This window comes from Triturus cristatus, chromosome 7 (genome assembly GCF_964204655.1).
Source record: "Triturus cristatus chromosome 7, aTriCri1.1, whole genome shotgun sequence".
Taxonomy (NCBI): Eukaryota; Metazoa; Chordata; class Amphibia; order Caudata; family Salamandridae; genus Triturus; species Triturus cristatus.
The window spans coordinates 1205580912-1205605420 of NC_140590.1; the positions used below are offsets into that span (position 1 = coordinate 1205580912).

General features: G+C 45.1%; 1 protein-coding gene across 1 annotated transcript in view; it reads right to left on the minus strand.

Moving 5' to 3' along the window:
• Positions 1-24509, minus strand: part of LOC146811605 (extracellular calcium-sensing receptor-like) — a 189623-nt gene that overhangs the window by 63626 nt on the left and 101488 nt on the right. Inside the window, exon 6 of the mRNA XM_085615083.1 lies at positions 16729-16956. Within this exon, the coding sequence (XP_085471209.1) occupies positions 16729-16956 (228 nt within the window). The remainder of the gene's footprint in view (positions 1-16728; positions 16957-24509) is intronic.

The window sequence follows — 24509 nt, forward strand, 5'->3', positions numbered from 1 at the left end:
CTCACAACAGACCGTGTGGGGCAGGCAGGAGGAGCAGTTGCAGCACAACAGACCAGGGAGGGCAGAAGGGTGTGGCAATAAAATGGACCATGGAGGACAGGAAGAAGGGGATAGGGGCATGGCATGTGGACAGGCAGGGTGGAGGTGGTAGGGACAGGTTACAGTCATCTGACAATGCTAGGCAGGTGGGAGGGGAGTGGCAGCTCAACAGAACACTCTGAGTAGATAGGAGTGGCAGGTCCATGGAACATGGTGGGCAAAAAGGATGGAGCAGGGGCATTTACAAAGACATCGGAGGGCAGGGGGTAGGAGAATAGCAGCAGCAAGCTAAGCACAGAGGCTAAGCATGAGGTCGATGAAGGGCCATAGAATTGGGCAATGGAGGGCAGGAGGAGTCGACTGGTAGATCATTCTAAATGGAGGGCAGTGGCAGCACATCAGACCATGCATGGCAGGAGGGAGGAGGCTAGTCCATGGATTCAGACAACAGAGGATAGGGAGGAGGTGCATGGGGCAGCAAGCTAACTCTTCAGAGAAGGTGGGTATTAGGAACTTTATTGTTTTTAAAATATGTGTCTGTGCGAACTACTTAAAATATGAACAAGTATGCAGCATAATCTCACTTTTATTCGGGAAGAAGAGGACGTTTGTGACTGTGACTCTGGGCTCACTTGGCAGAAACACCCCCTGACCCTCCACCCCCATCGCAAAATGTGATGCCCGCGAAAAGGGTAGGTGGACGCAATGTTATACAGAACATAGTCCTGGGAGCATGATTGAAAATGAAAACTAGATAGTATATGGTATAAACTATGCACCAAAAAGTGTGATATAAGATGAACCGGGGCGTGAAATATAATATGCAATACATTGTGCGCAATGACAGATTCATTGGAGAGCGCGAGATAGCACAGGCACTAGCGTGTGCTATGCAATATGCGCCTTGGAGTGTAATATGCACAGGGCAGTGTTGTGTAACCTAACTAGTCTCTAAAGTTGTGATATAAAATATGTGCTGGGGAGTGTAATATGCACAGGGCAGTGTTGTGTAACCTAACTAGTCTCTAAAGTTGTGATATAAAATATGTGCTGGGGAGTGTAACGTTGCATATGCACTGTGACAAAGATATGGATCCCAGATTGTAATATGTATGGCATAGCACTGTGCGTTATAACATAGGCATCGAGGAAGGCACGTTAGATGGGGCAATATAACCCGTGCGAAGGCAAGTGTGGCATGACATATTCTCGGGGTGGTGTTACAGTGCACATGGGCTATAGAGTGTCATAGCATATGCACTAGCTGGTGGAATACAACACAGTGGTGTGTGGCACTCGGCGGGCACTGGTGGGTGTAACACAGCATTGGGCTCAGCCAGGAGCACGCTGTGACTCTCCAATGAGGTTCGTCTCCTTTCCAGAGAGTAAAATAAAAAGTATTACACATCCGGCGGTGGATGTGTGTTTTATTAACCGTGAGGGGGCTTTCTTGCATAGTTTGGTTGAATTTTTGTCGAATCCCCTTTGAATGGCTTGGTGTGCGTGTGTATTAAATGTGCCCATCAATAGCTACCCATGTTTGTATAAATAAACGACAAGGGTGTCTACTTGGAAAGTACCCGCCGGCGGGGATGCCGGGATTAGGCACGGTAGGGCGTCAGACACGTCAGAGCTTCACTAGCGGTGTAAATACATTCCACGTGGATTCATTGTATGCATAGTCGCCTTTTAATGAATATCACGCAAATCGTCATGGTGATAGGTACATACGGTTTGTCAAGCATGTCCTAGGTGTTTCTATAAATATATATATTTTTTAAAATAATAAAAAACAAAGGTCGGCCCCGGGGGATGGGGTCCCCGGGGTCATAAGTGGCCTGAGGAGGGGGGCAAAGCAGCAACCCTCCTAAAGAATAAAAAAATAAAAAACAGGCCATGACCCGGGGGTTGGGGTCCCCGGGGATGATTAAGGCCCCCGTCCACATTTATTTTTTTCAACAAAACAAATTAGGGTGCAGGCCCTGGGGGATGTGGTCCCCAGGGCCAATAAATTAAAAAAAGAAGGGGCGTCACACAGCCCTCCTTCTTAAAAAAATTAAATAAATAAAAGACCGGCATCGCGCCGGAGGCCACACCCCCTCCTTGCAGCACTCTGCAAATGCACCCCCTGGCCAGTTGTAAGTTGGGGAATTAATTCCCCTTCAATACTGAGGGTCCCTGAGGGCCAACTAGCCCAACAGGTATCTCCAGTATGCGTCAGGGAGCTGCGTTGCAGACAGGTGTTCTGAGGCCACGCCCCTTTTTACACCTCTATGCAATTCAGCTCTGTGGCGCTTACTGGAGGTACCTAGTGGGCTAGTTTGACCCTAGGGACCCTTAGAATTCAAGGGGACTTAATCTCTCAACTCAGAACGGCCACAGGGCGTGTTTACACAGTGGGAAGGGAGGGGACGGGGCCTGAGGTGACGTGTGCAAACACGCCCTGTGGCGCGTTTTAAGTTGGGAAAGAATTCCCTTTCAATCCTGAGGGACCCTGGGGGCCAACTAGCCCACCAGGGGCTTCCAGTAAGCGCCACTGCTCTGCGTTGCAGAGAGGTGGTGCAGGCCGTGCCCCTTTTTACACCTCTCTGCAATGGCGCTTACTGGACATACCTAGTGGGCTATTTGGCCCCTAGGGACCCTCAGGATTCAAGGGGACTTAATCTCCCAACTTAAAACGGCCACAGGGTGTGTTTACACAGTGGGGAAGGGAGGGGACGGGGCCTGAGGTGACGTGTGCAAACACGCCCTATGGCGCGTTTTAAGTTAGGGAAATAATTCCCCTTCAATCCTGAGGGCCCCTGTGGGCTAACTAGCCCACCAGATGCTTCCAGTAAGTGCCACTGAGCCACTTGCAGAGAGGTGGTCCAGGCCGTGCCACTTTTTACACCTCTCTGCAACGCAGCTCTGTGGCGCTTACTGGAGGTATCTAGTGGGCTAGTTGGACCCTAGGGACCCTCAGGATTCAAATGAACTTAATCTCCCAATTAAAAACGTCCACAGGGTTTGCTTACACAGTGGTGAAGGGAGGGGACGGGGCCTGAGTTAACGTGTGCAAACACGCCCTGTGGCGCGTTTTAAGTTGGGGAAATAATTCCCCTTCAATCCTGAGGGACCCTGGGGGCCAACTAGCCCACCAGGTGCTTCCAGTAAGCGCCACCAGTAAGCGCCATTGCACTGCGTTGCAGAGAGGTGGTCTAGGCCGTGCCCCTTTTTACATCTCTCTGCAACGCAGCTCTGTGGCGCTTACTGGAGGTGCCTAGTGGTCTAGTTGGACCCTAGGGACCATCAGGATTCAAGGGGACTTAATCTCCCAACTTAAAACGGCCACAGGGCGTGTTTACGGAGTGGGGAAGGGAGGGGACGGGCCTGAGGTGACGTGTGCAAACACGCCCTGTGGTGCGTTTTAAGAGGTAGTTTTAATCCCCTGCCCTATTATATACTAGGGGCTTTCAGAGGAGGTCATGCTAATCACAGGGCGACCCCAACGCATAGTGTTCCCTCGTGTATGTAGGTGTTTCACTGTATTCTGAGTGTCTTTTAACATAGCACTGGCTCTAGGACTGGTTAGTCAGACTCAGTTACCACCAGTATCCGTCTGAAAAAGTTGAGGGTACAGGATGATTTTGCAACAAGGCTTCTTTCTGCTCTTCTGTTTGTTCTTTCTGCACGTTATCCTTCTTACTGCACTTTTCTTTGTCTCTGAGAACTTCTGTTGCTTCTTTCTGCATTTCTTTTTTTTCTTTCTGTGCGTTTTTTCTTCTTTCTTCACATGTTCTATCCCTGTAGGCATAGATAGAAATTAGCATTTAATAAAACTTTGGAATTCACTGAAAAAACCATAGGTTTCAGGCACGTTATATTCAGGAATTAGCATTTAAAAAACCTTAGAAATTCACTGAAAAAAACATAGGTTTCAGGGGCGTTATAGTTAGCTGGACTTTTCACTCATACAAAACCATTGAAATTCCCCCGTTATAGTTCAGCTAACTATAACTCGCGCGCCCGCAATGCACTGCTGATGACGTCACATATTACATCATTCATGACATGGTCAGTGATATCACTCATGACATCACTGATGACATCTCAAATGACATCACTGATGACATCACTAATGACAACATCCTTGTGATAGAGTGGCAGACCTCCTCTCCCCCTATTATAACCTTTGATACACACATTCAAAAATAGAAACTAAAATATTCAAAACAATGGACATACCAATACCAGTTACAACAACCTAGTCAGTAATTCTAAGATCCACATACACATCCACTCATTCACCAAGTCCTATACAGTCACTCATATATGTACTCACTCATCATATGTACTCATACACCTATACATCCTGTTACACAATGCCACTCATCCATAGAGTTACTCACACAGTCACTCATGCTAATAAAGAATCAAACATCCATTTACTTGCATATACAGCTATACACACACCACCACACTTACTTCTACAGAAACTTACACATACTTAGTCTTTTAAACAATCACTTATAGAAACACATACTTATTCATACAGGATCTCTTACATATACTCACTTATATACACCAATAGTCACATATACTAGTTTAAAACATATGTAGTTACTCATAAAGACACTATTGAGACAGTCATTCACTCACTAACACACCCATGCACACACTCATCCACCCATACAGTCCTGCACACATGCTGTCTTCAACACATACAAACAGTGAGTCACTCATTCATGCACCTATGCACTACGTAATACCCCCCACCGAACCATACAGACCCTCAGACACTCATACTGATACTGAAAAAAACAACTAATAACCTATAGACACTCATGTAGCTACTCACCAACCCATGCAGCCACTTATACACAAAGTGAGAGACTGATACAGATATTTACATATTTAAACATTACTCACTAAGCCATGTATTCACTAAGATACCCTTAATCAGTCAGTTATACAATGAATTTTTCAAAAACAAATCATCCATTTAGATACTTATATACCCGTTTATTCTTCCATCGACCTTGTGATATACACATATAAAACATATGAATTTTCAGAAAAACACACATTCACTGGATGATGTCATCAGTGATGTCTTCAGTGATGTCATTTGAGATGTCATCAGTGATGTCATGAGTGATGTCACTGACCATGTCATGAGTGATGTAATATGTGACGTCATCAGCAGTGCATTGCGGGCGCGTGAGTTATAGTTAGCTGAACTAACTATAAAGGGGGAATTTCAATGGTTTTGTATGAGCGAAAAGTCCAGCTAACTATAACGCCCCTGAAATCTATGTTTTTTTCAGTGAATTATTTACATTATCAAAACTTAACCCCTTACACCACTCACAAGAGACCCTCTGCCTCCATGTACCCTAAAAACAGACATGTTAAACTACCGCTTACCAACACAAAATCTGCAATAGAACCACCCTCTTGTCTAACCCTATAAAAACCCAATCCTACAACAACTCTTCCCAGACTTAACGCACCCTCAACAGCCTCACCCATTCCCCCCAAAAAACACTCAAATGTGTCCATTTTTTCATTGTACACTTATGGTTCAGGTGCCTTTTCCACTGAAAATGCAATTTTTATTTGCATATGACTTTTGACCTTGTATATAATTTATCACAAAATATGGCAATCACTTAGCATGGTTAGCCAATGCCTATTTTGCCAAATTTTGTGCACTTCTTTTATGGGGATAAATGTCAGGGGGGGAAAATGTGTGTCCCCATTATCCCTGCCCTATGAAATTTTGCTTGCAACTAGAAAAGAACCTCTGTATGGATTTATACCAAACTTGGCATTAGGATAGAACTTTACTTGGAATCCATGCTGCTGTTGGATTGGTTTATTCCATGTTTGTATTTGAGAAAAATGGGTATGAAACAGTGCACAGTGGGCTTGAAATTGTTAACACTTTTATAAATCTCTCCATTTTAATCCATCAAGGTTGACGGACTAAGATCTTTGGATATGTGGAGACATCTGAGGACTGAAAAATGTAACAAAGAAAGGCTGCCCATTGGGCATTTTCTCCCATCAGCAATTTCGGGTCCCGAAACCAAGAAGGGGACAGCAGGCCTGCAGGCTCTGGTTGACCAGCCACAAAAGAAAAAAATTATTGTGCCCGCTATTACAAGATGTGGGGCATATTCCCTTTAACTCACAAAGCGGGGAAAAAAACCAACAGGATCACATAGGAGGGCAATGTAAAAATGCCCTGGTCCCTAGGCTGCAGAAGAATGAGAGAGACAGTGTTGAAAAATTCAATTGTGAATATTAGTCCATGGGCTACTTTCTAGGCTGCGGATTTCACACAACTAAAATAGTGCTGGTAGCCCTTGGCCTCCAGAACTAGACACAGACATCCAGTGCCATCTTACGTGTTTTGAGTCCGCTACCTCAAAAAAATGGGCAGCATACTTTTGTAACATTTGAAGCCCTGTCTCACAGCAATCACTATAGGGCAAGTCTTATATGAGATTTTATGCCATCCTTGTATTTATCACAGCAAATGGTATATACTTCAAATCATGGCAAAGCCATGAGCATACTGAAGATAGAGGAAGCAAGACTGCAGTCACCGGAAATTCCACTAAATGCTTGTAAAAATGTGGTAAATAGACAAGTGTGTGAAATATCTTTCGATCAAGACACTAAGGCTCTCATCTTGAGCCATTGAATAAATCCTATATGGTAGGAAAAGCACAACACTACCTAAGCGAGGTCCTTACACCACAAGCTGGAAGCAAAATATTTTATATGAGATTAATTACATTAGGAATCGCTGATTTTAATCCTGTATGGGCCCGCAAGGGGGAAAATATAAAATGTATGCTGTGGTCTTACATGCAGGAATCCTGGTTGCATCTCCTATGCTGCTGTCCCAACCTCCACAACGAACGTCGGCAACTCCTGCGCCCAATCTGCATCGCTAACGGAATAAAGACCTGCATTGAAGCGTCAGCCTGGTTCTTTTCCCAAACAAAATAAATGATCTTAGCAAGACTGGGGAATTTCACGCATCTGATTAGGGTTGCCTTAAAAGCTTTGAATGAAAGCAATTTAATTTTGGCGACTGGTACGCCAATCCCTGCAGAAGCAAGCAGATTGGTCCTTGAGAAGTATTGAGGAGCGTGCTTTCTGTTATCAGCTCTTTATGACTCTGCTTTTTACATTTTTTTGCGAGGTGTGCTTAATCAGAATTACTTTACAGAACATTGGGGGCTGTACAAACTTGTTTAAGGACACATGATCATTACAAATCCAGGTTCTGGTTGAACGAGAGGGCGCCAGAGAAAGGAGGGTGGCATTTTGCTAAGTATAAATACGATTCTTTTATACTGTTTGCTTTTACTGTAATGATTTTAATTAATTGAACAGTTAATAAATAAACTTACAAACTTACTTCAAATCATCAGTCCGATAATCCCCATAAAGAAAGTTCCAATTTGCTTCAGGACTAAACCTGGGCTGAGTTCGCAGAGTTCTGCTACGCAGAACTCCGCAAAGAGCAAAAAAAATCTGCTACGCTATGTGGATCTCCACGAGCAGCGAAGTGCATTAGATAAATGCTGTTTGCAGTGATTTTGAGTGCCAAGTGCTTGTCCGCATTGTGCAATCATCGCGAACGGCACCATGCACAGCGCATGCCGGCGCTTCTTCCTTTCTGCCGCTCGAGTAGATTTATACTCGAGCGGCTGCTTTCTCAACACGAACAGATGGTTTTTCAACCCGAGTGGTCGCAAGCATACGCGATCACTCGCAATGAGAAATCTGACTGCCCGCATTGAGAAATCTCGCCGGGAGGTTGATTTTCCACACTCACGCTCACCAACTTGATGTTGAAGAACGCGAGTGAGGAAAAAAACTCCTCTCCGCTACGGGAAGCACAGTTTTTCAGAACTCCACGAGCTCCGCATAACAAGAAGTGTGGAAAACTCCACGAGCGAAGCGGAGTTCACCGGCCAGACTTACCTGAGACAAGTCAGTTTGTTTCTGTTTGATAGTGGTGTCTTGGAATTCACCCTTTCACCCATCACTAGTGCAACAGATTTGTATGTGCCCTCCTCCTTCTGAGAAGTGGCCACTTCTTTTCTAATTCCAAACATGGGGTCATTACCATCTATCTAAATGGAATGTTCAAACCTCAAGGTGTGAACATTAGCCGTCTGTTCTTCTCCCAAGGCTTCCCAAAAGCATCAGTATTAAGGGTTTGTCGTAAGTCCCTTCTTTCCTTTCCCACATTTCATCCGCCACTCCCTTATCACCTACCTGAGATCAAAGTTCTTCGGTAGGACTGGGGCTAAGGAAAGTTGTGCCTCTTTTAGCCGAAGATGCTTGGCGAAGCCTCCTATTCCGATACTCGTCGGGACTCAGAGTTTTCGCTGGGCCCAAGTTGCAAGTCTAATGCTGGTCACAAAACTCCTCTGTGGCTCTTCTACAGTTTGGCTCACTGGATCCACTCTTTCAGTTGTCGCTGCTCCATATCCCCAAGTCACCTTCTTTCCTCGTCAGTTTCCCAGCATTTCTTCCTCCGACATTTCAGGTCCTCTTTCCCATCCGCTCTTCTCCAGTCCTTTCCAGAGCCTTCTCCTCCAAAGCCACTGCCCTCTCCTAAACATTTTTTCCACAACTCGAACTTTCTCTTTCTTTTTTCCTACAGTTCCAGAAACAACTCCCTCATGTCCTTTCATCTCAAGTGCCCTCATTCCAAATAGTCCTTCTTTCATGCTGTTGTATTTCATTTCCTCCCCAGGTGACATGTGTGCAGTATCTTGTTCCGACCTTTTGCATGACCATTTATAATTAAAACACTATCTCTCAACACAAAATGCCTCCAGAGGTGGTTGTCCCTGGCATTAGTTAGCAATTTACGTCAGTCATCCATACTGAAGTAAAAAAAAAATTATGTGCCTGGCAAGGAGAGCTGAACTTCATGTGACATTTGCTGACGTCTGAAGACAATTTTACTTTTCAAAGAGCAATCTTAGATTTTGATTTGCTGCCATTCAGGTAATCATCCTCCACATGAAAAAGAGCCACAACATTGGAAAAATGAGGCAGATGAGACATATGAAGCAGCTGGCCAGGCACAGTAGTGGTGGAACTTGCTGCTCAAGAATGGAAGATCATGGCACATTCTGGGAATGGAGATCTTTGTGGACTAACTGCACAGGAGGAAAAGGAAATATTGCAGGGTCTTGGAGAGACTGTTGAAGTGGATAAAAGTAGAAAGGCTCAGATATTTGAGAGTTATCCATGCACTAGGGGGGATGAAACTGAATGCATGAACAGAAACTGAGAAGGGGGTGTCTGGGCGATGTTTGTGTAGCCCAATGTTTTATCTGCTCTATATAAGACTTATCAGAGCTTAATGAAGGTTTTAATTTGGCTGAAGGATCCTCCCAAGCCCCACATACATTTTAACAGCAGGTAAGAAGGAATCACCACAACCAAACTAAAGGGCGCAGGTAAAGCAGAGGTACATTAGTTAAATCTAGGAGAGCTGGGTATATGCCAGATTTGTAGCATAACGATTTGCCATGTAATTAGCTTGCATTTAGATTAATTCTATGTAAGCATATCTTAAGAGCATAACACACAATTCTATGTTTGACACCCGTTGTTCATAGTAATGTGACTTTGCCATAATATCCTAATGTCACTTTCATTCCAACTACACATCATCTGAACAACACAGCTTTTTACAGTAGGTAGGTGCCGATAAATCCAACAAATACTCACAATCAAATCTTTCCTAATTGGTGGACTAGAAATGGAAAGAAGAGATGCTAACAATTTCAGGCAAAATAACACATTGTTTTGACACGACCTCTGATAACCACCTTTTCAACTTTATGCCTGTTAGAAATGGGATTTCTGGCTGGCTAAGGCTTGCGCCAAAGTCAGGCAGAAACCACCACTCTAGTCAGGGCAAGGAAGTTACACGCCAAAGATAACCCCTGCTCACCCCCTTGGTAGCTTGGCACGAGCAGACAGGCTTATCCCTGAGGCGATGTGTAAAGCGTTTGCGCGCGCACCCAGCAACAACACCCAAGGCCCACCACAAAGGAAACTCCACACAAGGTATTATATAAAAATAACCTTTGTATTATACACAACACATTAGATAAAAACACACACTTTACAATGTGCCAACAGGCACGGGCAGAATTTACAAGGGATTATATATACAGGGGACAGGGCCACATGGACCACTGTCAGGAATTAGCACTTTGTAGGAATAGCACTTAGAACGTAGGAATAATATTTGAGAACATAGCACACAATCACTGTAGCACTAAAAATAGAACATGTAGCACACCACCAGTAACTACTGGTATCAGAACGTACCACCTACGCAACCCTAACCACCTTTAGGAATACCACGCAGGGAACTAGGACCTCACTAGTACCACCTGTACTAAGGAGAAAACAACCACCTAAGTATCACTCTACCTGTAGGGGTCTAAGCACATAAACACAGGATGCATAAAATACATTTAGAGGTGTAAACACAATTCAGGACAGAAAATATCATGAAGGCATTGCGCAGGCGCAAAAAGTACATGTATGAAAATCACCAAGTGCCCTAGGGGAGGGCACAACACAAGATAACTGTCCGCAGGCCAACTGGCCTCTCAGGATGCAGAAATACCCAATATACAAGAATGTCAGGGCGCGACTGCGCAGGCTGCGCAAGCCCGGCGCACAAGGCACAACCTAAACGTTGCAGCTGCCCACGAAGTGCTGGGCAGCTGGGAAACGGAGCGTGGGCACCACTGTGCCCTTTGAACACAAATCACAGTCACGTGGGGCCCCTTGGGGCTCTAACAAAACTCTGGTGGCCCCCTGAGCCTCGCAGGCTCTATTCAATGAATGCCCCCTGAGCCTCGCAGGCTCTAATCAATGAATGCCTCCTGAGCCTCGCAGGCTCTAATCAATAAATGCCGTCGTTGGAGTCCCTCGGGACTCTGAACTACTGATGGCCCCGCTGGAGCCTCAGGGCTCTGGAGTAATGCTGCCCTCACGTTGGAGTCCCGCTTCGGGGACTCGTGAGCCTCGCAGGCTCTGGAAACAATGTGCCCCCTTGTTGGAGCCTCGGGGGCTCAATACACCAATGCGGCCCGCGTTGGAGCCTGTGGGGCTCTGAAAACGAATACTTGCCCCCAGAAGCTGGAGTCCCTCGGGACTCGGGGGAATCTGGACGGACGCTGATGCCCCCCCTGAGCCCTGCCGGCTCCGAAATAGCTGGGGCGGTCGCGTTGGAGCGCACACGCGCTCAGCAAACACCTAGGCTGCCTTGCACACCCTCCCGGCCGGAGCCCCACTTACCGGGAAGGAGGCGCCGGTCTCTGGTCGCGGCGGGAGGCTCTCTGCTCCCTGCCGGCGGTGCTGCTCCAGTCCTCTTCTCGGGCCAGGGCACCGGGGCGCAGGGTCGGCTCCTGCCTGCTCCCGGGGCCCAGAAAACAGCTGTGAGTCCTTTGGAAGGAGGCGGGGTAGGCTCCCGCCCTCCTACTTCCGGTTGTCCCGGAGTCCCGCCTGCAGCCTGCCTGACTTCCTGTGAGCCCGGCCGCGGCGGTGATTTCAGAACTCGGCAATAAGAGGGGTAGGCTCCCTCGTTACAGTGGATGTACGGCGGGGTGGGCACCCGCCGAAAAATAAACAAATAAGCGGGGTGGGCACCCGCCAACGAGCACGGCAAGGTCCCTGGCAGGGTGGGCACCTGCCAGGGGATTTCAGGATCTGAAAAGACGGGGCAAACGCCGGGTGGGCACCGGCTTTCAGAAATAAAGCGCTCCGGCGCTAAACGGCAAATAAAAGCGCTTCCAGGCGCTTGAGGGACACAAAGCGCTCCCAGCGCTTAGGCATAAAAATAAAACACCACAAAGTCCAGCAAAGTTCTTCCCTGCATGCAGCAGGGCAGGGGTGGGGGGCAAGGCTGGACCCAGAGCCAGCTCACTGGGCCTCCAGGCAGGGAGGTAGTCCAAGTGGCGGTCCTCTGGTCCAGCAGCAGCAGCAGCAGCCCCCCTCAGGTAAGATCCTGGCAGAGAACAGTTTCTGTGGGGACACAGCCCCATTTTTATACAGGCAAACCCTTTGTTCTGGGTTCAGGGTGAGGGGGAAAACCAGTCGCAGCTGGTTGGGGAGCACCCTTGATGTGCTCAGCCCCTCACTCTATTCACTGGAAGGGCTAGGGTCGTCAGTCGCACCACAGGGGGCGGGGCCAGCATTGTGTTTGGAAAACCCTGTCCTATTCAGGACCCAGGTGGACTCCTCCCACCCATCTAGCTGCTGATCTCCCCATTCACCACTGGGTGACTCATCCTGACACTGGGGAATCCCTAGCCCGTCACATGACATGACCAGCCAATCACGCGACAGACACACTGCACACAGAAGTGCCCACTTCTAGAAGTGGCACTTCCACACTAGGTACATACACGCCGCACACATCATCGCGCAGCATTCACTCCCACGAGTCTGCACATACCAAACTCGGGCCTGCACACCCCACGCATCAGGAACTACTAGGGACACATACATTCCCCATGCATTCCTATGGGAGGGCAGGCCTATCTCACCACATGCACTCAGAGCACGCACGCACTTTACCCTGGGACACAGGGAAAGTGCGCAGAGACCAAACAATTACCACACCAAGTCATCAGTAAAAAGCAAAAAAGTTCAGGGGTGAACCTGCCAGAAGGGCCAAGTCCAACAATGCCAAAAACAATATACTATGTCAACAATAAGGGACATATTACCAAGGCCCTATCGCCACCACAACGTCAATTTTTGTGATATTGTCAGTGCCCTAATACCAAGGCAGCGTTAAACCACATAACGTGGCTAAAGGCCACGTTAAGTGGCGTAATGCTGCCTTGGTAATAGGGCCCTTTTCACGCTAAAATTAGCGTGAAAGGGGCTTGCAGTGGGTGTTGTAGTGGGCAATCAACCGCAACACCCATTCACTTCGACGCTGCCACCTATAATCAAGAGAGGCGATAATAGGTGGCAGCGCCGAACTCAAGACCAGGAAAATCCTGGTCTTAAGGTGGCGAAACGAGGAGAAATGCTTCATTTGCTTTTTCCATGTGCGCTCGCTGGTGCAGCACACATGGAAAAAGCAAAATGCCAAGGTTTGTTTATGTACAGGAAAGTGTCCTTTCCTGTACATAAACAAACCTTTTTTTTAATGCCATTTTGTAAGTTAAATGTGCGCTGCATGAAGCAGCACACATGTAAGTTACAAAATGGCATTTTAGGTTTGTTTATGTACAGGAAGGGACACCTTCCTGTACATAAACAAACCTCCCTGCTCGCAGACACCCTTGCACTCTGGTGCAAGGGTGCTTACGTTGGCGTTAAGTCTTGAGACTTAGCGCCATCACAGGGGGAATCTCCAGGCTGCACCATATCCTTGGTAATATGGTGCAGCCTGGCACTTCCGAAGAAGCGATGAGAGGCGTTAAGCCAAGGAGGCTAACGCCTCTCACGGCCACTTCCTAGATAATATGCCCCTTCATGTTTTGGCAAATGTCACCAGCAATCTGCAGTTTCACAGTGCTGTAAATTGATGGTGGTATTGAATAAAGTGTCAGCTATAGGAATATCGGGTTGCCAAACACTGATCACAAACTGCGACCAGTAGTCTCACAACCGGTAAAGATTTTTAGGAACTGACGCATGTACTAATACATCAGTTCCTAAAAATCTGAATCATAATGGTAAGAGAGATTTTATGAACATCTGAACATATCTCCTAATTGGTTTTAATTGTTTTTGTACTCTATTTATATATTATTGCTCTTTGAATATTCATGATCCAGATGCTTTTATGATTGTTTTTTATTAATCAAATAAGGCTAATAAAATAAATTAAATGGTTTGGAATCCAACCTACCACATGAATATTAGCGGGGTAGGACACAAATTACGACTCACTATGACTGGAGGAAATAACAAGGAAGGTGACCTGTTGGAATCAGCATAACACAGAGGGGCAGCTTTACCATTTTTTCACGTAGCTCACTACAGCAGCCACAAATGCTGTGCTGCGCTAAGTGAAAAGGAGAGAGGAGAGCTCCCTATTTACTAAAATAAGGCACTCTTCTCCCCTATCACTAGTGCCAGCACTGAAATCAGCTGCTGTGAGCCACAGAGACACCTTTGTGCCATGGTGCAAAGGTGTCTCCGTGAGTCTAGCATAGGTTTTGTACTGGAAGGATCTCTTCCAGTACAAAATACTATGCACAGACTCACTTTAACCATTTTCCCACTTTGTATGTGTGCTGTAAAGTGCAGCACAGATGCAGAGTCGGAAAAGGAAGGAGAAATTAAAGCATTTCTCCTTCCTTGCACATACTTAAAAAGGGTGCAGTTTTCTCATGCTAAATTAAATCTACATTATTTAGTAAATTGGGTTTAGTGTGAAAAACCATGGGTGGTTGCATGGGAACGCCCATGCACCACCCTTGGTACGCCCCCACAGCGCAAAGTAATGCAAAGAAGCGCTATGCGCTGCTTCACATTACTTTCCAGTTATTTTCAGTGCTAAACAACTTTAGAGCTGGAAAGTAAATTGTGGAAAAATTATTTTGCGCCAATTTACATCACTTTTGTGATGCAAAGACAGCACAAAACCTTAGTAAATCTCCCCCCATGTCTCTCAATGCTTTTAATAAAGATTTTTTTTTTATTTCCGTCCACTCCTACTCTTCAGCTATTTTTAGGTCGAGCCTATAGCGGCAGCGTGCATGCACTGCTCGCTTTGCGTGGCATGCAGTATTCAGTATGGCGTGGAAGCTTCGTGGAAGCTCAGTCCACTCTCCGCCCTGTTTTGGTCCTAACTGCTGCCTTCCGATTGGTTTTAGGCCTGTTAGTCCCTCCTCATGACGGCCATGTGTTCATTAGTATCCTTCCATGGGTACTGGCCCCTTTACTTAAAACACTATTATCTTCTTGTGCACCCCTCCCGCAGTCCGTGACTTCTCGGCCCTCGCCCTCCAACCCCCAACTGCACCCCCGTTCGTGCCTTCTCGCACACCCGCACTTTTGTTTCCAATGCAATAGGTCTCTCGTAAATGCGAGTCCTATTGCATTGCAAATGCTTGTTTCATTCAACTTAACTGTGTCCCAAGCGGCGTTCGGTTACTCTATGTGCCGCAATCAGACTGGCCGAGACTTCATGTGCTCTAAATGATTAATGAAAATGCCTCTCGGTTAGTTGCCGTGACAGCGGGAAACTCGACACCGCCCAGGAATCTGTCATTCAGAATGCATGAATTAAGCAGGAAGTCGCCATGAGTGAAGCCTTGATCAGTTTCAGCGAGTGTGCAAGATGCTGATAGTTGAGCCGCCGGTGGATTACGGGCTATGAAATATCACAGTCATAGTACCAAGGTCATTGCTTATATGGATATGATGTATTTAAAAAAAAGTGGACAGTGGTATGAGGGGTAAGTAGATGTATAGTTGATTTAAATAAAGATCAACAGCCTTAACCCACTACTGCAAAAACATTTTTTCAGTTATAATAAGCCTGCCCTGCCACGACTTTACTGGGTCAGTGGATTCAAATTACTATTTGTAATCTATTTGAAATTCTACGAAGCTTTGCTCTCAGAGAGGAGTTTTGAGGTGTGTATATTTAAAAGCATACTACTGGCAATCTGATTTCGGGTGTAAGAAATGCATACTTGTTCACGTCTTCCTTAGATCTCGATCTGTTGTCTCCCACATTGTTCGTCAGTTGAATCTAAACAATCTGTCTGACATTAAAATGCCTTTGTGAAGCACTCGCAGCCTGTTTTAGGAATATCTGCCACAAAAAACCTGCTTGGGTGTTTCTGCTGATGATTTAATTTTACATGTGCCAGAGAAGAAAGATGTTTTTCTGTCTCCGAACTACAGTTGTAGAATTTCTTGCTACTATTCCTCCTTCAAAATCATTCACTAATGAGCAATTTTCAGGACTTAAAGCCCTTCTGTTCTAGAAAGAACGCCCTCTTGCTGTTCCCATGGTTCCTTTCTTTCAACAAAAAAAAATGCCAGATGGTTGTTGTATGAAGAGACCTGGACATACTACATAGGGCTTTAATCAAAATTGTATGTATGAATTTATAACTTGAATGTTGTGCCTTTGTTTCTTTAAATTATTATTCAGGGGCCAATAGCGCATCTCTAGAACACATTTAGAAGGGCTTTCTATTTATATTTTCTGCTTAAAGTTTGTTCAGATAAGGAGGGAAAACACAGGATTTAGGTAATTCTGCTTATTTTGGTGATGGTAGTAAACCTGTCAGGTGGCAAACTTAGCTTTACTGACAGAGTGCTGGCTTCTGCTGCATTGCCTTGGAAAACTTAAGTTTGCAGTAGGCACTACAGGTTTCCAACACATTACCGTTAATCTCAACTATGCATACACAGTTCTACAGTATGGGGCAACATAAATAGACACAAGAGAAGGAATGCTTATAATACACTCGGATACCATATTGTTATCATTTTGGAATCCCATTTTAGGAGTCAGAAAAACTCCTAAAATGGGAATAGTACAAAAGAAAATGATTTTTTTTTATAGCAGCAAACATTGAATTGGAGTGTGTTTGATCATTAAAATGCTTTGCCCCTCTGGTCCAAAGAGTTACATTTGGGAAACCTGTTTTCTCTTACCATATGAAACTCTCTACCCCATTCAATGGCACTGCTGTTGAATATAAGCTTCTGGCCTTTCGGGGCATTAGCCTCATAGGTACCCACTTTCAGAAACCTGCTAGTGTCCTTTGAGGTCATCTGCCAGTTGATAAAATCCATCATTGGTGGAGCATCTCCGTTTTCATCAAAAAACACCTCTTTGCCAGCTGAGTTCTTTGTCCGGACATTCTTCAAGTAGTGCAGAAGCTGGAAAGAAAAATTGTCTCATCACTGTAATCGTAAGACTAGATACTTTGCATTAACTTTCTTTCTGCAAAGTCACGGCAAGAGAATCATCTTTAAAAAACTATGGGGCATATCAGCAACACCCGGCGATAATTATCGCTCAGCGCTCTTAGCGTGAGGATAATTATCGCCGGTTAACGTGGATTTTTATCGCTGTGATAGCGTGTTATTAGCAACGCTTATCTCCTCAGCGATAAAAATCCTCACGCTAACTGCCTAACGTGAGATTATCGCTGGAAACCCAGCGATAATCTCACGTAGTGTGGCGTTAGCTTGCTGATAGGGACTCACAAACTTAGCCATAATATCCACCTTCCATAGGATATCATGGCTAAGTCAGTCCTGAAGCAGGCGTAGGGAAAGTAGCGATAACAGGGGTTATCGCTACTTTTCCTGGCGCTATGCTGCATAGCATGGGGCTTGATGATAGGAGAAATGTCGCTTACCGACATTTCTCCTGTCATGTTAGGTCAGGAACACCCACTTTGCATTTCATTAGAGATGCAAGGCTGGGCGTTAGGAATCCCCACGCTAAAGCAAGGTTTCACGCGTTAGCGTGACCTTGCTAATTAGGCGATAAAATTATCGCCGCTTTTCAGCCGAAAATGGCCGCAAAAGCGGCGATCATTTTTTAGCCCCAGCTTGTAAATATGCCCCTCAGTTTTCAAATAAATGATGAGTAAATGTATCTTCCTGTGTATTAGTACTGAAAATGTTTGTGTTGGGACGGGAATGTCCCCTGAATAGTATATGGCCATGTTCCACTGCACCAAGTTCCCCACTGCATGTGAATCTGGTGTTGCGGCTTTTATTTTATAGCTCTGCCTCCACATTACTTTACTGCATGCTCAGAGGCCTAGGCCTAGTCCTGTTCCTGAAAATGTGAGGTCCAGGACCTGTCCTGTAAACTTAAAGGAGCAACAAGCATACCCTCAAGGGGCACATGTACAAGATGGCAGCTGTGCTGGACTAGTATTGAGATCCGTCTGAGGCTTGGTAAACTCCTACATTATCCTCCTTAATCCTGCCCATCAGCACTTGGCTCACCATGAGCTACCCTCCAGTAGGTTTCACCATGACCTGTGCACTACTGGCAGTAGTTGGAGTGTCAGGACCAGTGAGACGTGACCTGGCTGGCCTGGGAGGCTTGTGAAGAGTGGTGCTGGTGGATGGACGGCCGGTGTGGCCTACTGCACCCAAGTGCTGACTGGAGGGAGTATTAGAGACAGCCTCCTCACCCTGCATGTGCCACACTTGGCGCATTGTCTGTGAATCCTCACGGTTTGGACCTAGAAGCATGTGAGGATCTTGCCAGACTGAATGAGGAGGGGCAGCCCTAAATATTTGTACAGCTTTGGTGAACCAGCTCCACACACCTGCCTGAGGGTTGCGGAGCGTGGTACTGGGGTTAAAGAACTGGTGGACAATTTGGCCCACCCAGACCTGGGCACTGCGGTCTCCCTGGTGTCGGTGCTGCTTGAACCCTGAAGGGACAGCCTGCCCCACAAACACACTGACTTGCATCGAGGTGACAATGCTATTGAGTCTCTGATGTGGACATCTAGCCTACCTCACCCCCTGCGTCAGATGGTGAAATGCTTGTGGACTATCGGGTGCCCGGGAAGCTCACCCAGGCCGGGGCACTGTCTTTCCCAGATGTCGGCGATGTTGAAACCCTGAAGGGGTAGCCTGTCCCATGCAGACAGCATCCTGCACTGTGATGACAACACTATCAAGTATTACAATGCGTCCCCAACTTGGGGGCGGACTCCTTAGTGCACAGCGTAAATGAGAATCAGTAGTCTAGTTCAATGTTCAAAGTTTCACTCGTGTAATCCATCAAGATCCAAATTAAAGTTTATTCAACATATTATCATCGAGGTTTATTCAATTTGCAAAAAGTATCCCCATATCTTCAAATATTCCAATATTAAATCGATGATGCCGTCCACATTATATATCCCCAATGCATTTCGGGCTATTACTGCAGCCCTTCCTCAGGGGGGAGCTCTACAAATTAAAGAAAAAATGCAATGCTGTCAATGCTATACTACTGTGTATTGCGATTGTGCGTTGTTAACTTACAAAGTGAACAAAGTATCTCCATGTCAGTAGCCCAGGTGACAAACACTATCGCAGTCCATGGGTCTTAATAAAAATAAATCAAACGTGGTGGTGAAATTGTGCAAGTTAGAAATGCAGCTAAACTGCGGGTCGCGCAATTAATACAGGGGTTTAATCAACCGATATAAGCGTCACCTCGGTGGGCGGTATCTAAACACTCATGTGAACAGTAAGTCATAATTAATACCATTCCCCATGCTATTAACGCTAATAAAAACTGAAGTATCACTCACTCAATATGACGAGCTGTAAATCAACATCAACAACAATCTGTTAAAGTAAGCGTGTGTCAATACCGCTGTGATTCAATGGTGTCTCTAACATAATGTATTAAACAAAGTGCTCAAAGAGAGCTACTCACGGTATGCACAATTCCGCGGGTTAGCGGGTCAGGTAGACGAGCTCCGGTTAAGCGAGCTCCGGTCTGTTCGCGTAGTTATGCCCGGAGTAGTTTAGTGTGATTAGTAGACGTGTGTGTTGAAACAAACAAAGGACTAAAGTGTCCAAGATGGAAGCGGCCATCTTGGGTAGGTAAAAGTCGCGCCATGTGGTGTAAACTACAATACTAGAGCCGTAAACTCAAGTCTGAGGTGAAGGCATTAATAACAAACTAATTAAAGTGAATAAAAGTAGAAGAATGGTACGCAGACTGCTGCATGGGAAAAAATAGCAATTGCTCACAATAATTAATGAAATATGGCTATGCAACATGTAGACATATCAAATACCACCATATTTTAGATACACAGTGCGTTATAAATAACATAGGAATTCCATGCGATCATTGAGTCTGTGCGGCTGCATGGTCGCCATATATCGGATCCAGAAGTTCTCCCGTTTCAATAAAGTATTCTTATTATTCCTGGTAGGTGCAACCTGTTCAAGTATCAAAAGTCTTAATTGGGCGACTGTATGGCCAGATTCAAGAAAGTGCGCTGCAACAGTGGATTTGGAATTTCTTGTCCGTATGTTACTTTTGTGCTCTAGAATCCGCACACAAATTTTTCGCTCGGTATGTCCAATGTAACATTTGCCGCAAGGGCACTTCAACATGTAAATGACATTGGCCGAATTACATGTCGCATTCACTCGCAATTTAATGGACTGCCCTTTCATAGGGTGGTGTGTGATGTTCTATCAAGTATCCAGTGTGGTACCCTAGTCCCCACCACACACATAACCCACTCTTAATGATGGTCAAACAACAAGGTAATCAGACCTCCTTCCCCCCTCAAAGGATATCCTGGAAATGTCAGTGTCGCCACAGGGGGATGGGTGAGGAATCCACAAGTCTAATGGAGATCACCTTGGACAGACACTCAGGGCCATTCAACAGGATACTGCAAGCAATCCTCGGAACCAAGAACTCACTGGAAACAAAGAATTACTCATTTATGTAGAAGGGAGACTGCACACACCACAGGAAACTAGAAGAGCAGGTTTATGATGCAGAATCTGCAATAACCCGGATGCACCGAATGCTGAAGGACGTGCAGACCCAACTACAAAATATGAAACCCGAAATCGAAAACCTCCAGCTACAATCAGAAGATGCTGAAGGGCGCTCTAGATGAAATAATGTCCGGTTGATGGGTCTCCTCGAATGTGCAGAAGGACCCAACATGGAGCTGTTCCTCGAACAATGATTTATAAACACTATGCTGGTGGGCATTGTTTTTCAATTGAGAGAGCATACTGGGTCCCAGGAAGGCCTCCACAACTGGGAGGGGATCCACGAACTGTCAAGGGATTACTTCTCAAATGTTGGGAATTGGACTCCATTTTACAAATATTCAAAACTACAGGCTCATGGCAATATGAAAAAAATATCATTACAGCCTATCTGGATTCCCTACTGGAGGTCCAGCGATGCTGTGACTCCTATGAAGTAGTCATGCAGCAATTGTGTCTCATGGGCTTGAAATATACCCTTCTCTTCTCTAAACTACGTGGGGGCTGGACTTCCCTCCTGGTATCCCCGCTGGGTCGAAAGGCAATATCGAAGATGCTGATGCTGTCACAGCTTTTATATTTCTTTGCGACTCTGAGGATACTTCTGCACAAAACACTTTTCAAAGAGCTCCAGGACCTCCTTTCCGATACAACAGAGGGAAAAGGCAGAAAAAGGGTTGCACTCCATAAAATATAGCGCCCATTGTTGGAAGGGGATTGAGCGTCTCCAACTACGAAATGTTCTATGCAGCAGCACAACTGCAATAGCCGATGCATTCGTTGTGCACAATACAGACAGGTCAACCATCTTGCGAATACTCACAGGTACACTGCTCACCTGGATAATGCACCCATTCTGCCCACAGAATCTCATAAGATGCAAGTAATGCATAAATGTTGGCACAAATATACACACAATGTTAGGTCACCCCTGATACACCCCCTTACTCCCACTATGGACACTTCCCTAAATACACAGCATTATGTAGACACATGATGCATGACCATGGAAAGAGGCATGAGTACTGCTTGTTGGAGATGTCTACACAGAAGGTATTCAAAGTACATTCTAGAAGATAAATGACACATATAGCAGCTGGTCACTTTATAACATATAACGTGATACATCAAGCACCTAATGCAAGGTGGGGTCATGCTAACTCATATCCATCTACATCAATATCTCTGCAAGCGTTCCTGTTCCATAGGGGCACCCGGACGATCATATTGGCAATATACACTGTCCTGAATACACAACAGCATACGAACGATGTACTCGTTAGGGACCTGTGGGAAGCTGATTTGGGAAAAGATCTCTAGGATCCCAAAGTTTCAGTACACACAAGTTTTATCTACACCAGACCTAACTTACCCCAAAATGCATTCAAGGCTAGTTTGTTGGTGGATTATTGGACTGCTCCAGATGCCAAAAAACTCAGACAGGCTTTTTTCATGTGGTATGTGTCTGCGCAGTGATCCACTGTGCATTGGAAGAATTGATGGAGGTCATGTCAGAGGTAGTGGATTGCACCCTACAACCCACACTGGAGTCATGTTTGTTGGGCTTAATGCCAAGACCCAAAAGGAAGAAAAGAACTGGGCAGGTGTATAGCTCTAGCCCTCGTACTTTTCAAAAGACCAATAACAATGTAATTGAAAGTCTGTGTGGCCCCCAAAATGAGGTGCTGGCTACTGTACCTCCTAAAATGTGTAAAAGCAGAAATAAATGTCATTAGTTATTATACTGAGCCAACTGCGGGGGGAGGAGGGCCCGATGGGGACAATCTGGGATGTTTATTTCATGAAACTTAAAGCTAAAAATGACAACTGGGTGCCCTCACCACAATTACATACATCTCTGTTAAGGTAAGTGAATATACTCAATGCAAATAATGCAGACAGATGAACAGTAGGCTGGATGGCTACCAACCCCATGTTGACACAGAAAGGTACAGCTGTACACAATATTAGTTGAGTTGACATGCCTGGTGGCCCTCACACTTATTATTGAAACAATAAACATGATTACACCCACAGTGAACCTGACTGCCCTGAGGCCCTGCAGGATATAACTACCTAACCCAACTACTTGTGACTCAAATTATACTGCTACTTCTGTTGCTCCTAACTGCCTTGCACTGTCACAATCCCTATCAAAGCAAGATATGTTTACGCTACTGGAGTTTCTCCTATGTGCCTATGTATATGCAATCAAACACAAGGAGATGATGGACGGAGCCCTGAAACTTTGCAGACACTCACCCTAAGTAACAGATCTGCGTTGAATCCATCATCATTCTTTCGCTCACTTCGCCACCTCAGTTCAGACCCAGCTATATGCAAATCAGTATTGCCTCTGTGCCTCATGGTAACTGTACAGCCTGAACCGCCAAGCCAGGTTTTCTCTGAACTGGAAACAAGAATCCTGGGACCGGTTTCAGAGTAACACCCCTTATCAACCAGGCTAGGTTGAATCAAGGGGCAAAATGAACAAGGGACCCACGTATGGGTATACCCTGCCAACTTAGCGCAAACAAAGCAAACACAAGGAGATGATGGACGGAGCGCTGAAACTTTTCAGACACTTACCCCTAGTCACAGATCTGTGTTGAATCCATCATCATTCTTTAGCTCACTTTGCCTCCTCAGTTCAGACCCAGCTATATGCAAATCAGTCCTGACCCTGTGCCTCATGAATACAGTCCAGCCCAAACTGCCAAGCCAGGTCCTTTCCTGACCTGGAAACAAGCATCCTTGGTGAGCAAAATAATAATGGATTTAACCTAGATCCCTTGACTGGGGGTGGATGTTTTGATTTATTCTGCATTCCATCCATTAATTGTGTGTCTTTTGCTTTCTCACCCTAAGTGCGCCGGATCTGCCCAGACGTCCTGGCTGATGAAGGGTGAAACCCCGAAGCCAGTCCTAGGATGCTTGTTACCGTTCCAGGGAGGACCTGGCTTGGCAGTTCTGACTGGACTGTTCCTATGAGGAACAGGGTCAAGACGGATTTGCATATGGCCAGGTCTAAACTGCGGTGGCATGGTGAGCAAAAGAATTATGGATTTAACCCAGATCTCTTGACTGGGGGTGAATGTTGTGATTTGTTCTGCATTTCGTCCATCAATTGTATGTCTTTTGTATATGCAAGAGCATTGTTTTTTCCATGCCAGTGATGGAAAGCTGCCTTTGTTGTGCCTTGTGCGGGTAAAGACCTGTGTTGTTGTTGTTACTTGATTAAAATTAAATAAAGACTACAATATAAAGAACATACTAAAAAAGACAAGTTGGCAGAGGACTACTTTCCTTGTCCTAGGTGTAGCACATAAAGACATTTGATTTATGCCAGTGAGAGTGTGGCCTTCAGACCATTCTTCTGTAAGGTTTCGATATTATGTGGCATCCAGAATCTTGCGCTGACATCATGTATATATTTGTGTTATATATTTTAGGTTATATTTTAAATGTATGTGATGTATGTTTTTTGTTTGTATAAGTATTGTTTAAAAAAAATATATATGTGTTCAATTTTTAGAAGTTATGAATTTATTTTAAATAAATTTAGCATTTTTTAGTTCTGTAGGGGGTTGTGGGTTATAGAGGAATAGGGTGGGAAGTAATTTAATTATAATAAATTAATGATTATGTTTTATTTATTTAATTTAGATTTTATAGCGCTAATTGTGGGAAGTCATTTATTTCTAATTAATTAATAATTGGTAGATAGAAAACTAATTACAGAATTTGTGTAATTAATTTTAGGTGCAGGTTGTGGGGTTTCTTGGGGTAAAAGGTGGGATGACATTTATGGTAAATTAATTATTAATCAGTTGATAATTTATAGTATTAATTAATTTTAATTTAATTAGGGTATTTGTTTATATTTTTTATTTGTGGGTTTTAATGTTCTAGGGGTACAGTGTCGGGAGTAAATACAT